Below are 18364 nucleotides of genomic sequence, written 5' to 3'. Positions count from 1 at the left end.
TTTAATCATATTTACGTGTATGACTTATACTTTAAGATGCATCATATTGCAAAATGTAACAAACATGTGCAACAGTTCAACAGGGCAAATATATAGACAGCTTGCGTCATAAATACACTATGGGAACTGTAGTTTACATTTTCTAGATAACCCAAATAAACTGGTTTTGAACATTTGATCGGCCAGTCGAAACATAGACTGACAGAGGAAAAAGCGCACAAATATACGTAATTAACTTGCATAAACGACTTATTAAAATCGAACCATATGGCTTTACCCAAATTAAACAAGAATCAGATAATCATCTTTTATGATTGTAGTACCTGAAAAACGATTCGGTTTCATTTTCAAGAAATTAAAAAAATATATATGTATATATTATTATTATTTTTACAGTGGCCTACTACAAAAACATCAATACTCACTCTCTCTCTCTCTCTCTCTTACACACAAACCCCAACATACGAGATATATATATATAAAAAAAAATATATATAATATAACAAAATATGGTGCTAGTACAAGTACATAAAAATGTTCAGCTAGATATGAATTAATATTCAGAATTTATTGTCCAGACAATGGAAACTACAATCCCATCATTCCCTAGGACCACAGCTGTATGTGAGTGGGAGGCTGAACACATTCACACCGACAGAGACAGACGGGAGTAAAGCAGTTTCATGATGCTTATGCTCGTAGTTTTTGCGGCTGGTTTAGGGGTGGTCACGCTGATTTTAAGGCTGCTGTCCCCTCAAATAAGGTAAGCAATTTTGCCTTTTATGTAGAGAAATATTTGAAAATGCTATTCATTTTAATTTATTTTAAAAGCACCATGCATGGAAACATTCATTATTTCTGTAAAACAAGAGCACAGTGTGCATAAGGGATGAGAACATTATGATGTGGGAGAGAGAAACATCAGTCTATGAATGTAAAGCATTGCAGCCACCGAAGCGTACAGCCCAGTACAGTGTCTGAAAACCGTATTAAATAGTCACAATTGTTAATCTAACCGACCTCGACCTTTTAATAATTATATCACACTGTACATACGACATGATTTTATTTATCGATTGTAAAATGAGCGCAGCAATCGGCACTATGTTGATGAAGGTTGGCCCTTCGTGGACCCTCCTCCTCTTGACATGAGCTGCTCTAAAAACCAACCAATAGAATGACAGAATGGGTGGATCGCCCCGCCCCTCCGCGTAACCGCGTTGCGTCATTGGCTCCAGTGGGACTGGTACCTTGACAGCCATAAGTGTTGGATAAAAGCATATAATCATAGTTTAGGGCTGCCTGTTTTATATATATATATATATATATATATATATATATATATATATATATATATATATATATATATATATATATATATATATATATATATATTATAAATAATAGGCTAGAAATAGCTTTTTGAGAGAGCAATCTCTATAAAATAATAATAAAAACATTTGATTTTGCAGCTGTCATTAACTTCAAGCAATAGTTAACAATGGGGAATTTTTTATTATATTATGATCTTTGGGCACTTTGGGAAAAAAACGGTAATAAGTTAAAACCTCAATTTCCAAGTATGAATCAAGATTTTAGGATTTTGTCCCCCTTATTGGTTATATGTGGATTACTGTGCTGTGTTTATATATAAACAAACACACACACACACACACACTCACTGGCCACTTTATTAGACACACCTTGCTAGTACCAAGTTGGACTCCCTTTTGCCTTTAGAACTGTCCATATTGACATGACAGCATCACGCAGTTACTGCCACATCCAAAAGGTGCTCTGTTGGATTGAGATCTGGTGACTGTGTGGAGGCCATTTGAGTATTTGAACTCATTGTCATGTTCAAGAAACCAGTTTGAGATGATTTTAGATACACTGTGGTCATAAAGGGATGGACATGGTCAGCAACAATACTCAGGTAGGCTGTGGCATTTAGACAATGCTTAATTGATACTAAGGGGCCCAAAGTGTGCCAAGAAACATATCCCCAACACCATTACACCACCAGCAGCCTGAACCTTTGCTACAAGGCAGGATAGTTCCATGCTTCATGTTGTTTATGCCAAAATCTGACCCTACAATCCGAATGTCGAGGCAGAAATCGACATTAATCAAACCAGACAACTACTTCAATCAATCCAATTTTTGGTGAGCCTGTGTGAATTGTAGCCGCAGTTTCCTGTTCTTAGCTGACAGGAGTGTCACCCGGTTCTGCTGCTGTCCATCTGCTTCAAGGTTCGACGTGTTGGGCGTTCAGAGATGTTCTTCTGCAGACCTCGGTTGTAACGGGTGGTTATTTGAGTTACTGTTGCCTTTTTTTCAGCTCGAACCAGCATTTTCACCCACAGAACTGCCGCTCATTGGTTATTTTCTCTTTTTCGGACCATTCTCTATAAACCCTGGAGATGGTTTAGCGTGAAAATCCCAGTAGATCAGCAATTTCTGAAATACTCAAACCAGTACACCAACAACCATGCCACGTTCAAACTTACTTAAATCACCTTTCTTCCCCATTCTGATGCTCAGTTTGAACTTCAGCAGATCGTCTTGATCATGACTACATGCCTAAATGCATTGAGTTTCTGCCATGTGATGATCACTGCATCCGAAAACCTAGACAACTGACTCGTTGCCTCACTGCCTTATCAGACAACATGGCTTGTAAGGCGGTGTTTGTGCATGAAGGCACCTCACGAAACTAATTTCGGACAGACTTCTTAGGCAGTGTAACCGTTTAATGATCTACAGCAAAATAGAGAGAGCTTTGGTGAGAACTAAACAAATATATAATTACTACATTAGTAATTCCTCGCTAGAAATGACATCAGAAGTGGACAATGTTGGTAAAAAAAACCGAACATTTACACACAAACTGACCAGCAAACGCAACTTTCGGAGTTCGGACACCATCTTTTTTCCCAGCTCAACTGTCACAGAATGGAAAGCACAGGATTGTTGGCTATCAAAGGCAGCGAAGGATACATATATGCTGCCTTCAAAAATCGATCAGATGAAGGTATCTCAGGAGACAGGAAGTTATGCCTTGATGCCTTCCTACCTTGAAATGTGTCCTCCGAAGGCAGCATTTTTCAGGTTTCGGACGCAGCCTAGATATTTGCGTTAACAAGCAGTTGAGCAGGTGTACCTAATAATATGGCCGGTGAGTGTACACTTGTAGAGACAATGGGTGCATCTGAATCAGCTCCCTTATTTAGTAGTCAGGGCACTGATCAAAGAGAGATATTTTAAGAGCTGTCTCGATTGCAAAATCTTTCCAGTGCACTAAAACATTAGTTCCCTATAAAGTCCCACAATGCACTCTGAAAACCAGGGAGCATCGATGCTCACTATGGCTGAATCCGAAATCGTCCCGAGTGAGTGAGTGAATTCGGACAGCCTTTGAGCGTACACCGGCTGTACACTCGTTGTTGCTGTGCTATGTGGGATAGAATTAGTGATAACATCCACTATGGTTTCAGATATGACTACAAATGGCTGTCCCCTCAAACAATGCCCTATTTGTGGGTAGGCTATAGGGGCCGATTTCGGATTCAGCCTCTGTTCGTCTGGAGTTGATATTATGCAACAATCAATGTATTTATTATAATGTAATTTATATAACATTTAAAAAATCAATTTCTGAAAAAGATCAGTTCTGTTGTTGTTCATAAATACCAGTAGAAATGTTGTACAACAAGGATGTTGTCATATCATCATCAGTTTCACAATGTGTAACGAGTCAACCCGAATTTGTGCACACAATATACTGATTCCTGACCTAGAGAGCTAGTAGTAAGGAGCTGATTGAGACACACTGCATGAGACCATGGAGAAACAGATTCCTGGATAGTCCTTATTCGGATATTTGATATCTGAATGCCATGATTGACCATAAGTGAATCTATTTATATGAACTTTCAATGTTTGTGCAGGAAATATGCAGCAGGAGGAATGTGTCGATCCACAGCACGGTTAGATGGAAAAGTTGCCTTGATCACAGGAGCAAACTCTGGAATTGGGAAGGAAACCGCTTTGGATTTGGCCTTTCGTGGTCTGTTCCTCTCTTCAACACCTTTACTAAATACCTTATATCTTAAGACATATCTAATGAAATAATTGTATTAATTCAGTTTAAATAAACAGTGAAAGGATTACTGCACAGCTGAAGTAACGGTTCAGACCTGTTTGCTCACAGGTGCACGTGTGATTCTGGCATGTCGTGATGTGGAGAAAGGTGAAGAGGCGGCGACAGAAATCCGTACACGAGTGGGTGGAGCTAAAGTGGAGGTGAGGGAACTGGACCTGGCCGACACCTGCTCCATCCGAGCCTTCGCTCAGAGATTCCTGCGAGGTACTGCCTTATGATGTCTGATGCAGTTCAATCACCTTCAACCACCAAGATCCAAAAGCATAACAGTCTCAGACAAGGAGTGTTCCAGGCTCCAGATATTTATGATTAATGATATTAATGATTTTTGTCTCTTCATTCAGAGGTAGATCACCTGCACATCCTCATAAATAATGCTGGCGTCATGATGTGTCCTTATATGAAAACGGCTGATGGATTTGAGATGCAGATTGGGGTCAATCATCTGGGTGAGTGTGAATAATACTTGTATTTATATGTAGACATTTCACTAAACCAGAACATGACAAATTTTCACGAACAAAAGAGCTTTTCTCACGGTCACAAAAAAGCATAGGCAGCACCCTGTATTATTTCAGGACAGATTTTAGTAATATCTGTCAGTTAAAGGAACATGCCGACTTTTTGGGACGTTAGCTTATTCACTGTATCCCCCAGAGTTAGATAAGTCCATGCATACCATTCTCATCTCTGTGCGTGCCATAACTCTGTCTGACGCACCCACCGTTAGCCTAGCTTAGCACAAAGACTGGAGGTAAATGGCTCCAGCTAGCCTACTGCTTAATAAGTGACTAAATAACGTCAACATTTTCCTATTTACGTGTTGTCATGTGTATAGTTACATTGTGTACTAAGACCGACAGAAAATGAAAAGTTGCAATTTTCTAGGCCGATATGGCTAGGAACTATTCCTGCGTAATAATCAAGGAACTTTGAGCTGTACAATTCTGTACGTCAGACAGAGTTATGGCACGCACAGAGATGAGAATGGTATGTATGGACTTGTCTAACTCTGGGGGATACGGTGAATAAGCCCCAAAAAGTCAGCGTGTTCCTTTAATAGGCATGTTTTATTAAAATATCAGGAGAAATAAAAATAAAACCTGTCTAATTATCAAATTACTAAAATATTAAATAAATAATAGCACTGATGTTTTGACAACTCACATCTGCACCTCTTTTCATTCAGGTCACTTCCTACTGACATATCTTCTCATTGGTCTGCTGAAGCGTAGCGCGCCCTCACGAATCGTGGTTGTGTCTTCCCTGGCACATAATTTCGGCTGGATTCGATTCCACGACCTGCACAGTCAGGGCAGCTACAACAGCGGCCTTGCCTACTGCCAGAGCAAGTTGGCTAACGTGATTTTCACACGCGAGCTCGCACGCAGGCTCCACGGTGAGTACTCTTGTGTGTCAAACAAGAATCTAATGAAGAAGTAAATAGTACATTCTGAATCCTGCCTTGCAGCAAATATCAGTTTGACTTGTATTTCATCAGGGTCAAATGTGACTGTGAACTCTCTGCACCCGGGGACGGTGAGGTCAGAGCTGGTGCGTCATTCTACTGCAATGTCGCTGCTGTTTGCGGTCTTCTCCATGTTCCTGAAGACCCCGAAGGAAGGAGCTCAAACTTCTGTCTATTGTGCCGTCGCAGAGGAGCTCCAGTCAATCTCAGGCAAACATTTCAGGTAGAGCACACTTCAGAACTGTTGCTTGATGCTGAAGGTAGGGATTACTTTTGTGATGGACGGAGGCAATTTTTGACGCTTCAAAAACTCTAGCTCTATTCAATGCCATTACAAAGCTAGGAAGAGCCAGGATATTGTTTAATATAACGCCGATTGTGTTTGGCTACTATTCCTTTAATTTTTCAAGATATCCTGACCATTGTTATTCATTTAAAAAGTCAAACACCATAAAAGTATCATTAAAGGGATGGATTACCCCCCCCCCCCCCCCCCCAAAAAAATGTCTTTCCAAACCTGTATGTCTTTCTTCTATGGGACACAAAGGAATCTTAAACCAAACATTTATGGTCACCAATGACATCCATTGTATGGATAAAAAACACTGAGACATTTCTCAAAGTATCTTCTTTTGTGTTCCATAGAAAGTCATACAGCTTTGGGACGACATGAGGGTGAGTAAATGATAGAATTTTTGGGTGAACTATGCCTTTAAAGTAGCCTGACGTCATCATACTCAGATTCTAGTCAGAATATGAGTCTGAAACTGCTCCATTGGGCTGTGATTATGGGGCGTGTTTCAACCGAACCAGGAAAGAAAATGCCTCTGCACTCAATTTGGATAGACCTACAACCAATCAGAGCAACAGAGCAACGCATGGTTGTCAACAGAACTCAACTGCACTCACACTGGAAAAAGTAAAAGAAGAAGATGAGTGTAAGCGATCTTTGCCGGTGTTGTAAAAAAGAATTTAAGGATACACAGAGTACTTACCAACACGATCATCATTTTTGAGAGAAATAGTAAAGGTGAATGCATATACAAGTTCTCCGTTTAGGATTAGAACGAATTCAACCCAAGCGCTCTTTGGTGACGTGCATGCTAACGTTACTGTTTATCAGCTGTCCATCATCGTATAAAGCCCGCCCTGACAATTTGATTGGTTCGAACAGCTCCTTTTCGAGCATAGTTGCTCCACAACGGATCAAGTACAGACCGAATTTCCCGACCTCAAATGTTGTGGGCGGGGCTAAGTTCGCCTGGCATTCAGGCTACCTTTAAAGCAGTCCATGTAATGGGTTCACTATATTCCAACACTTCTGAAGTCATAATAGCTTTTGATGTTAAAACATACTAAGATTTAAATAATTATTTAATTTAAAAAAATGTGTAAAAAATCATGCATAGTTTGATGGTATTGGCATATTATTAAACATCTCTCTCTCTCTCTCTCTCTCTCTCTCTCTCTCTCCCACGCAGTGATTGTACCCCTGCTTTTGTGGCCCCTCAGGGACGGAGTGAGGAGACGGCGCGGAAACTGTGGGAGGCAAGCTGTGAATTGTTAGGCATTGAGTGGGACTGAAACATTGAGTGTGACTGAAACCTTTGACCCGCTTAATTTCTCTTCTCTTTTTTCCATCCTTTATTCTTGGACATTATCAGTGAATACTTATGTTTTACTTGGTTTGAAACACTTGTGTACATTTTCTCTAATCTTTCAATAGCACAATCCACCTTGTTCTGTCTTTTCGCCAATTTTGTTCATGCCCTTGTGACAAGCAAGCGTTTTTTTTTTACTCTAGAACAGATCTGTGAAGAATTTTGATTTCACTGTTTTATTCTGTTTGTATTTTGAATGCTGCTTTAACTCTCATCTCAGTATTCTCATGTGAAGCTGCATACTGAAATCTTTTATACAGATGTGCTTTTAACTACTGTGGAATATTCATGACTAGAGATAAATATTTAAATATATACAGTGAAAAAACAAAGTGTATTTTTGTGTATTTTCTTTTATTTAGGTGCTAAAAGATACAGATACACAAGGATATGTTGCAAATAACATTAACAGATAATTGATACTATGATTAGGTGGTTCATTATTAAAAAAGATTAAACATTTTTTTTATAAAAAGTATTTTATAAGTCATGAAAAGTTAATTCATAAGTCAGTATTGTTTTTTGTTTTCTTTTAGAAAATAGCTTTTTATATAGCTAAATATATAATTAATAACTCATTTTTAAATGATCTCCCTTCAGCAGACATTTTTGTCACTAATTGGATTCAGAAATCTGTCTCTTTGGCAGCATCTGTAACAGTTTGATTAATTTTAATATGTGCATAGGTTCTATAAACCGTTTTTTTCTATTCTCTGAAGAAAAAAAAGAGACATAGTCCCTTAAAGGGATAGTTCACCAAAAAAAATAAAACATCTGTCATGATTCACTCACCCTCATCTCATTCCAAACCTGCATGACTTTCTTTCTATTGTGGAACATAGAAGACATTTTGAGAAATCTCAGTGTTTTAATTGTCCATACAATTTAATTCAATTAGCTCCAGTGTTCTTCGGTTGCTAGTGTTCTTCAAAATATCTTCTTTAATGTTTTGCAGAATAAAAAAAGTCATATCGAGATGGAGTGACATGAAGTAAATGATGACAGGATTTACAATTTTTGGGTAAATTTGGGTAACATATCCCTAAAAAAAAGAAGGAACCCTCTTCCCTTTTTAACCTGTGATTTACTTTACACAACATTTATACACATTCACAGATTAAACATTATAAAACAAATTACAGGAGGGTCAGTGACAGTTTAATCTGATTAACATATATATACACCCACTCACACATTCATAAAGACTGCACAAAATTTCAAGGTGTGAATTGTAGGGTAATTTGCATTATAGACAAACACGTAAGCAATGTTTCACTGATACAGTATATTTCAAATTGCTATACTATACCCAGAATCCCTTACTTTCCCGTCGTAACTGTTTAGAGTTTTGCAATATCCAAGATACTGCTTAGGTTTGTTCTCAGAGCTCACCTGTAAATGCCTGTAAATCACACCTTCCCTTTTAGGAATATGTTTTTTGTAGTTCAACCACATCTGAGTGCAATTTCTCAGTGAGGACCAGTTTTTTAGGGCTGAAGAGACACTCAATTTAACACCATTGTAAACTTGCCATGAACTCAAATAAGAATTAATTTCATGGCAGGTGCAGAGTAATTTCACTACCTCGTTCCATCAGAATGAGATTTAGACACAGTGAATAGTCGTTGTAACATAGATGAGAAGTAAAATCCCTTTTCCTGAGGTAGGAGAATAAGCCCAGTCAAATACTGGAGAAGTATGCAGATGTGAATGTTATTTAATCAGTAAAATCTTGTCTCAGGCTTTGTAAAATATAACCTGGGATAGTTTTCTTTCTGATAGAGACTGGTAGATTGGAAGGCCTTTTTCCCCCTTTCATCAAACCCTCCGTGGATGAGGTTTTTGTTCTGGGATGGGAGTTCTCCCAAACTGAGCTTGAATGTGAAGGGACATCAAGTGGCACACTGGTGATTCATTTCCTGGCATATTATTATTATATCACTCTAACCTATCAAAGCAGAGCAGGATAACTCTGTGACAAAATTGGAATTTGAATTCACAATGGGGATTGGTAGTGGTTATCTGTTATTTCCGTGTTGTTGCCGTGACGATTGTTCCTGATGCTCCGACAGCCATTGGCGGCAGATGTTGTGCATTACAGAGTCACCTGAGCTTTCAGCAGCCCGCATCACGTCCTGTACTAAAGGAGCCGCCTTTACAAGCTCAAGCTTCACAGCCTGGAGATACGCTGCCCGCAGCTTACTGCACTGGAGATATGCCTTTATCTACAGAGAAAGAAAAGAATGTGAATGAGGGTAAGTAAGTGTGTGAGAGAAAAAAATATAGACTGAGGAAAAAAAGAGAAACCTAACCTTGTTTTCTGAACTCTTACACTCCAGAATCAGGGTCTCTAGTTCTTTAGCCTGAGCAACAACAAAAAATTATATTATATGATATATTAATTATATTATATATAAGTGATTATATATAAATAAGTGACATTTTATTGTAGTTGAAATCTGGGTACCATCTTACAATTTAAAATCACTTACAGAAGAAGATTGGTCCCGTCAGCGTGGCTCTTAAGACGGTAAGCTTTTCTTTGACTGTTTGCGTTTTTGCACTCGCAATCTTCTAACATTACACTCTGACACACTGTATTTCTTGGCACACTCGTTTTACGTGCATTTTGCGGGTGTATAATTGACATAAAAGTCTAGACTCTGAATATAAGACAACCCCGTTTTTTTCAGATGAATTTCTACGAAAAAAACATTGTCTTGTATTGTGTATATATTATATATATATATATATATATATATATATATATATATATATATATATATATATATATATATATATATATATATATATATATATACACACACACACACACACACACTAATATGAATTATATACTTTCATATTTAATTATATATTTATATAAAATTATATATTATACAAATATACACAAAGCAGCAACACCATGGCCAGAAAGAGATCATTAGGTTGGGGACTCACATCTGCAGGACTCTTATCAGCCACAGAGACACAGCTGAGCACAATAGCGTCACAGTCGTGTTTAGAGCCCGTTCCAGACTCCCCTACACACTTCAGCAGCTGCCGCACAGATGAGTACTGGCGCTGACGAATCAGGCGCTGTCCAACCCTTATGTACACTGCCAGTGCCTCCAGCTGAAAGTCCTGCACCACGTGAAAGAAAACGACCATCAGAGTCAGATGTGAATGAGACAAGGACTCAAACTGTAACAGAGGTATCATAAATGCTAACCTGTATTACTCGATATGCGATGCCAAAACCTTCCTCAATGTTCTTGCCTCCCAGCATCACCTGTGCAAAATGCAGCCAGAATTGTTTATACTGTAGATTATTTCAATCAGATTTCATCTATAGTCTCTGTTAGATGTATTCCACATTGCACTGTCAACCAGTTTTGACTACTGCATGTACACCACTTTAAAAGTTTGGGGTCAATAAGAAGGAAACCAATAATTTTATTCAGCAATGAATTATTAATTGATCAAATGTGACAAATCTTTTTTAACATTGTACAAGTCTTTACCATTTTAAATAAATTCTATTCTTTTGAACTTTTTAGTCTATTCAGCAAAAATTCCTGAAAAAAAATGTATCATGGCTTCCACAAAAATACTAGGCAGCAGCACAACGGTTTTCAACATTGATATTAATAATAAATCAGCTTATTAGAATGATTTCTGAAGGATCATGTGACACTGAAGAGTAATTATGCTGAAAATGCAGCTTTGCCATCACAGCCATGAATTACATTTTAAAATACAAAAGACTTTCCAAAAAAAAAAAAAGTACAACCCCAAATTTTTAAATGGATAGATATTTGGCACAGACTGGATATAGTTGCATGCGTGTAAACAGCAAAAACATCTGAATCTTTGGCATTTGGGCCACTTGCAAATGTGGTTCTAAATCTGATACATATACCACAGCACTTTAAGCATGATGTGCACTTTAAATGTTAGGAAATAGGATAATTTTTTCAGTTAATGTTCATAACACTGCGTCTATTTCAGTATTCTGTTCAGTAAATGCTGTTAACCACATGCATACAGTATCTCTTTCCCTACCAAATGCATTACGCACACACTTTTAGTCTTGCGTGATTCAAAACAAGCAATCAGCTCAAACTGAAATGTGTGGAATCCATTCAGGGAAATACTTACAGTTAAACACTTACAAACAGAATATACACACATAATACAGACCAGAAAGAACAAAAATGTATTGATTTTTTTTTAATCATCAATTTTGATAGTTTATTTAAATTTTCATTTGAATAGATATGCACCATTACCTCTCTCCATCTCATAAGTGAAGATGTCAAGAACGATCTTAAATGCAACGTACAAAATTAAGCTGTGCTTTACCGCAGATCATTTAATGTTGTTCTGAGAATTTTCATTGGTGAAATCCAGTCAGTTCAATAGGAATCCACACGATTTGAGAAGTTGCGCGAGAGTAAAAGATTTTCCCGCACATATTTCGCAATGGGTTCCAGTTGGTTACATGGATTCGGCGAGCAGAAAGACTTCGGTGCGAGCAGGCTTCATACATCGCTACACTATTGACAATAGACCTTTCTTGCCTTTGAAATTTTGCAGAAATTTGACTCATAAAGGACTAAACTGTGTGAACAGAAGAGCATGTTTTCCTAGCTCACCTTGCAGGCCACGTCCACCTTCATGGGGCTGTTTCCAAACAGGGTGGGTGGGCCACTTTTCCCTGTGGGGGCGGGGCCTACAGCTGTCTTGGATGGTGAACTTTCACAGCGGTGTAAGAAGCGTGTCACTTCCAACTGCAGCTCGATTGTGTGTATGTGTCTGCAACATATAACGTTCTGTTACCACAGCGAAACAGCCCAAAGCCAAAATAATGAGGAACTTCAGTCTGTATGTCATTATACATAATTAATTATATTACTGTGTATAGTGTATAGTATAGTACTGTTTAATTCCCCTCCTTTTAATACCTTGAGACATCAGTGGAGCTCATTTTCTTCCTGAAAGAGGAACTGTGTGATTTCCTGCGGCTCTGTTGTTCCTGTAGGTAAGTTCTCAGGTGCTCTTTGGCTCGGATCAGCCAGCGCTGCTGTTCTCCCAGCTGCAGGTAGGACTGAGCACCATGAGAAAAGAAGCGGATGCACGTCATAGCGGCACGAACGTGATCCTACAAAGAGAGAGGAGAAATGTATTAACAGCATGCTGATGCTAACCTTATAGAGAGAGAGATGGAGAAAGTGTGTATGTGTTTTAAGTACCATCATGAACTGTTGGAGTTGGTACAGAGAGTGGTAGTGTCCCCTGCGCTGCAGTAACTGACAGGCTGAAAGAAGGTAACAGCCCCAGGTCTCCAGTGTGGGGTCCAGAGTTTCTAACAGACCTTGCAATGTCCCCAACCGCCCACGTTCAAGACAGGGCTGAAAGATGCCCTCCAGAAACACATCCTCTGAACACTTCTAGAAGCAGACAGACAGAGACAAAGAGAGAAACTATACATTTAAAATGTTTTACTATAATATACAATGCGTGTCAAAAGTTTGGAAACATTACAAATGTTTAATGTTTTTAAAAGAAGTATCTCATGTTCAACAAGGCTGCATTTACTTAATCAAAAGTACAGTAAAAAACAGCAATATTGTGAAATATTTTTACAATTTAAAATAGTTTTCTATTTTATTGAACTAAAAAATATAATTGATTCCTGTGATGGCAAAACTGAATTTCCAGCATCATTACTCCAGTCTTTAGTGTCACATGATCCTTCAGAAATAATTCTAATAGGCTGATTTGGGGCTCAAGAAACATTTATTATTTGTATATTTATAATTCTGTTGAAACCGTGGTGCATTTATTTTCTCTGATTATTTGTTGAATAGAAAATTCAAAAGATCTTCATTTATTTGAAATATACATTATAAAATGTCTTTACAGTCACATTTTTTCCAAATGAATGCATCCTTGCTGAATAAAAATAATAAAAAAAATCTTATTAATAATAAATGTGCAAATCATCACCTTGGAATTAGGTTCTATCCAAAGTCCCTTTAAGTCTTTTCAGTCATTTCACTCGGCTGCCATTTTTGAAACGCCTCTCAGGCATGCAAATGCAGCTCCTATCTCTTTGAATGGGGAAACATCAAATTCTCCAAAACTGTTCGCCAGGCTTAGGATTAAATTTCATATTTGAAATCACCAATGAAATCTGACAACAACTGTCATAAATTTTGTTTCTAAATGCTCAAGTCATGATAGCAAAAAAAACCCAGCATTTTTCAGCCTGGACAAAGCTAATGCGCATGCGCAATCCTGAACGCGTCTCTGAACACAGCAGCTGCAGTAACACGATGACTTTACTAATCAACAATTGGCTCTTTCATTTAGAAGGAGGGGCTAATTCGCCATATTGGGCATTGCACGTTCTCCCATTCATAAGTAATCATAGTGCACCGTCTTCCTATATATAAAGTCTTTGGTTCTGCATTCTGAGCAGTTATGAGATATTGAGCTTCAAAGTTTTTGCATTCCAATCGAACTATGTAGGTAGAACCTTTTTGTTTTCAAAATAAAAAATGTACACAACATAAAATTATGACAGAGAATATGCGAATAACTCAATTTTGCCAAAAATGTCAGATAAAACCTTATGATTCCAAGGTGGCGAAATGTGTAAAGTGCTCTGTAACTTTGCAGAACCTTGTTGTGTACGTGGGTTAGTGCGTCTCTCAGGCCGTCGTGGCGCAGGTAAAAGCTGATGAGGCTCAAGTGTGTGCCGTAAGTGAGCAGGTAAAACAGACACTCCTGATAATAGCCGGACCGCTGACCTCTGCTCTCTGCGCAATCTAGAGGAACAGAATCAGACAGAGCCTCTTCCAGCTCACGCAAAGAGGCCAAGATGTCCTCATCCACCGTCTATATCAAAAACACACACAATGCATTTAGAAACACCCTGTAAGGAAAGTCAAGAATCCTTTAGGGTCTGGGTGTAGCGTTACCGTGCTTAGAGTAGGTTTGACTGTGGACTCCAGGTGCTGAACGATCTCCTGCAGAAGTCTCACTCCATTGTTTAGCTGGTTCCGATCTACTGGTGCTTTCAGACAGCGTGCAAACTTCTCTCTGGCCCCACTCAGATTCCCAGCCTTCAAAGACGCCATACCCCATGCCTGCCAAACCCCACTCGGGTCCAGTCCACTCTTAGTCGACACCTGAGCATTATAAATAAAAACAGATGAAACCCAAAATCGAGACACATGAACAGATTAGTAATTGCTACTTATTTTGTGCCATTTAAACTGCATTCACTTTCGCTTGTTGGAAAAAACAGGAATGAAAATTCTGCATAAAATCTGCTTTTGTGTTCCATGGATGCAAGAAAATCCTGAGTATAAGTTTGTCATTGACTGAACTATTACTTCTGAATCTTGAGTAAATAGTCTCACCTCCACGGCCAGCTGGTAGTGTTCGGCCTCTAGCAGCTGGTTGCGCAGGCGCGTCACTGCAGTTGTTTCCTGAATATCGTCCAGAGATGGAATGTATTTGTAGTTTGCACTGACCAGGATCTTCAACACATCCACTTTACTGATGTAGCTATGAATTAAAGACAAGTGAAATAAAGATACATTACCATTCAAAAGTTTGGGGTCAGTAAAAGTAAAAAAATGTATACAAAATAAGGACGCATTAAACAGATAAAAAATGAGAGTAAAGACATTTATAATGTTCATATAATGTTCATTTCAACTTCCCATTCATTAAAGAATTCTGAAAAAAAATTAGTTTCCACAAAAATATTAAGAAGCACAATTTAAATACAGGTTTTCAACTTAATAATTATAAAAAAATGTAAAAATGCAAATAAGCATTTTAGAATGATTTCTGAAGGATCATGTGACACTGAAGACTGTAGTAATGATGCTGAAAATTCAGCTTTGCCATCACTGGAATAAATTATGTGTTAAAATATATTAAAATAGGAAACAGTTAGAAAAATTGTTACTGTATTTTTGATCAAATAAATGCAACCTGGTTGAGCAAAAGAGACTTTTATCAATTTAATTCTCTCTCTCTCACACAGTTTATGCTTTTAAAATTAAAAAGCAAAATGGATGTTACATTCAGATTACACAAGTAAAGGTGTCTTACCTGTCGCAGAGTGCCGGCTCTTGGGTGCATCCTGCGTTTACAAACATAAGTTTGGCACTGAACAGCAGCTGCCGCATCACATCTGTCAGCAGGCGCGCATCCACCTCAGGATTGGTCAGTTTGCGAGAAAGTAAGCGACACTGGCCAATCAATTGCTGCCCGCAGGCTGCGTGATCACTGTGTAGAGTCAGTATAGCGACACACAGGGATGCGCTGGGTGCCTATAACACACAGAGTGACCATTTATAAGAAATATAAATAAAATTACAAAAGAGATTTATTTTACTGTCATTCCTTAAAAAAACAAGCAATTGTTCAGCTCCATCGTGAGTATAGAATCACACCTGTTCATAATAGAACTCGCTCTTCAGCTGCTGGTTCTCTACTGGGTTTGGACTCAGGCGATACTGCTTTCTTGGAACCTCAGGCAGACTAAGAACCCCATTCAGGACTCCATCAATGGATGCAGGGCTGCCAGCTACTAAGAAAAGTTTAGTTTATAATCTTGTAATAATCATCTGAGTAAAGGCACCAAGAAAAATATGGAAACCTAATGAGATGAGAAATTTTTTGTGTGTGTGTTTGACGTGACATGACTCAAACAGCGACATGTTTACCTTCTCCCTGATCAAGCTCCTCATCTGAGCTGCAATAAACACAACATAAGAGTAAACATTACATAAAAACTATGATTAGAGTAAGAAGTATCACTTCTTCAGCTATGCTACAACTAGGAATGGAATCATATAAAAACGACATGTTTTGATTCCTCATAATGATTCTGGTTCCTTAAATGGTACTTAAAAAAAGAAAAATAGAAACTACCGATCAAATGTTTGAAGTCAGTAAGATTTGTTAATGTTTTGAAAGAAATCTCTTATACTCATCAAGGCTGCATTTATTTGATCGAAAATACAGTAAAACTGTAATATTGGGAAATTTTTGTACAATTTTAAATAGTAAATTTTTCTATTTTAATATATTTTAAAACACTGAACATTGAAAACAGTTGTGCGCTTAATATTGTTGTGTAAAGCGTGATTTTTAGGATTCTCTGATTAATAGAAAGTTCAAAAGAACAGCATCCTTGTGGGAAAAAAATGTTTTATTCATTTCTGATAGTCCACTACAAACATCCTTCTAACTATAAGTAACTGCAACTATATGTCAACTTATTCTACTAACCCAACCCCTAAAACCTAACCCTAACCTAATAGTCTACTAAAAAATATACTACAGTCTACTAATACAGTCTAATGAGAGTTAGTTGACATGTAGTTGCAAAGTACTGTGTATAGTAAGTGGACCACCGAAATTAAAGTGTAACCAAAAATCTTACTGACTACAAAATTTGAATGGTAGTGTTTTTGTAAAAAAAATTGAAATGTAACTCCATTGTTAAATGATGAGATAATTAAAGGGTTACTTCAGTGATTTAGCATTAAGCTTTGTATTTAAACTGGGTCATTTATGCAGTATAAATGTGAAATTATTTTTGAATTTGGTACCTTCTAGACTGAGAAAAGACAGAAAATGTATTTTTGTCTCATGTGGATGAAAGACAACAACTCCCAGAATGCACTTGCTTCGCTGCCTTACCAGGCCACTCCATACACCGTCGTTTAGATATTCATAGTAATACAATGATTTCGTTCAGTTAGAGAATAAACACTACAATTAAAAACTGAACAAGTCTTTTCAATAAAGTGTGAGTGAGCCGAATTAACGTTAACGCCAGACTGGCACATTTTCAGATCGCATATGGAAGCTAAACTATCACAGGAATTCATTGAAAAGTTGAAACACTCACTTTACTCTGCACCGCGTGCCGTTATGATTGTCCGTGTGGCCGTCTGTGTCCTACATTCTGTGTGTGAGATCTCTCCCCTATGGGCGGGTTGATAACATGCGGAACAGCTCCATCTAGTAGCTGTAGTCTTTAGCCTCTGGCCAAAAAAATCCTCTGATAAGGCAAAATGACGATATTTGCGTCATCAGAGTATTTTTTCCAGAAATAAAATTCATAATTCTCTCGTCTCAGGGGGATATGAGGGGTGAAAGTACCATAATTTGAATATAATACCGGGTTTCTACTGATACAAAGCCTAATGCTAAATCACTGAAGTTACCCTTTAATAACATATAAAACAATTCTTGACAAGACTTTTCAGTCTTTTTAAACGTGGCATAAATGCAATCCTATAATTGGAATACACATAACCACTGTCATATTACCGACCAGTCAGTAACCACACTGTTTTCAGTGAATTGTAAGATGTACGTGTTTGATTCACTAAAAAGATTCGGCTTGTAAGAGTCATGCAATTGGGAATTGTACTACTCTTGAACAATCAGTTCTTAGTTGCCAACCCTATTAACATCTACAAGTTCTGTAGCCTTTGTGCACTTCTGAAATGTGCTATAGGCATGTGTGCATCTGTCTTACTCTGTGTGGAAGAAGTTGTAGCATTGGTCACAGACTCTGACAGGCTCTTCAGAGCCCTCTACAGCCATCTTCCTGCTGGAGCAGGAATGACACACCAGCCTGCCACAGCGTCTGCAATGGTGCCGTCTATTAAACTGACACAGGATACGGTTTACATTAAGACTCAAATTCTTATAGAGATGCCTAACTAACATAACAGCAGGAGCTCATTCTATCACAGAAGCTTATAACCCACATCACACTCTGTCTCTCTCACCATGGTGAATCTCTCCCTCTGGCAGACCATACAGATGTGCTGTTTGTGGTCTGGGATCCAGTCCTTGCGGTCAGGGGTTTTCTCCGGAGGGGTGAAAGGTGTGGCCAGCTGCCGGATCCTCTTCCCACTGGGGCGTCTCTCACTGGAGGGTGTGTGCATGGGTGTGCTTCCTGAAAAAAAGATGTGCAGGAATGACTTCTAAACTAAACTTGAGGTCATCATTGAATTATGT

General features: G+C 38.2%; 2 protein-coding genes across 4 annotated transcripts in view; one reads left to right on the top strand and one right to left on the bottom strand.

The window, feature by feature from the left end:
* Positions 1-626: 626 nt before the first annotated feature.
* On the top strand, positions 627-8080 carry rdh12 (retinol dehydrogenase 12). Its single transcript, XM_079843377.1, has 7 exons — positions 627-763; positions 3951-4069; positions 4214-4369; positions 4510-4614; positions 5355-5564; positions 5667-5856; positions 7115-8080. Exons 1-7 carry the CDS (start codon positions 684-686, stop codon positions 7215-7217), a joined length of 963 nt encoding a protein of 320 aa, XP_079699503.1. The 5' UTR covers positions 627-683; the 3' UTR covers positions 7218-8080.
* Positions 7655-18364, bottom strand: part of zfyve26 (zinc finger, FYVE domain containing 26) — a 29640-nt gene continuing 18930 nt past the window's right edge. The window contains exons 27-41 of one of the 3 annotated variants that reach the window (XR_013818478.1): positions 18133-18302; positions 17877-18010; positions 16048-16076; positions 15775-15911; positions 15431-15651; positions 14728-14875; positions 14284-14493; positions 14113-14200; positions 12550-12747; positions 12262-12458; positions 11953-12112; positions 10527-10586; positions 10256-10438; positions 9607-9657; positions 7655-9519 (exon numbers count right to left, since the gene is read on the bottom strand). Coding sequence is in view for 2 of the 3 variants with exons in the window: in XM_079843375.1 (XP_079699501.1) it covers positions 9313-9519; positions 9607-9657; positions 10256-10438; positions 10527-10586; positions 11953-12112; positions 12262-12458; positions 12550-12747; positions 13985-14200; positions 14284-14493; positions 14728-14875; positions 15431-15651; positions 15775-15911; positions 16048-16076; positions 17877-18010; positions 18133-18302 (2321 nt within the window). In the remaining variant the exon portion in view is untranslated. Of the gene's footprint in view, positions 9520-9606; positions 9658-10255; positions 10439-10526; positions 10587-11952; positions 12113-12261; positions 12459-12549; positions 12748-13984; positions 14201-14283; positions 14494-14727; positions 14876-15430; positions 15652-15774; positions 15912-16047; positions 16077-17876; positions 18011-18132; positions 18303-18364 lie in introns of all 3 variants that reach the window. The other 2 variants (XM_079843375.1, XM_079843376.1) reach the window with 2 other exon arrangements.

Source organism: Gobio gobio (assembly GCF_949357685.1).
Source record: "Gobio gobio genome assembly, chromosome: 18".
Classification (NCBI taxonomy): domain Eukaryota; kingdom Metazoa; phylum Chordata; class Actinopteri; order Cypriniformes; family Gobionidae; genus Gobio; species Gobio gobio.
Note: the sequence above shows the minus strand (reverse complement) of the source record. Positions and strands in the feature narration are given on the sequence as shown.

Coding starts and splice junctions, on each gene's coding strand:
- rdh12 (XM_079843377.1), top strand. CDS start 684: ATGATGCTTATGCTCGTAGTTTTTGCGGCTGGTTTAGGGGTGGTCACG. Junction 4,370..4,509: donor CGCTCAGAGATTCCTGCGAG/GTACTGCCTTAT, acceptor CTCTTCATTCAG/AGGTAGATCACCTGCACATC. Junction 4,615..5,354: donor GATTGGGGTCAATCATCTGG/GTGAGTGTGAAT, acceptor CTTTTCATTCAG/GTCACTTCCTACTGACATAT.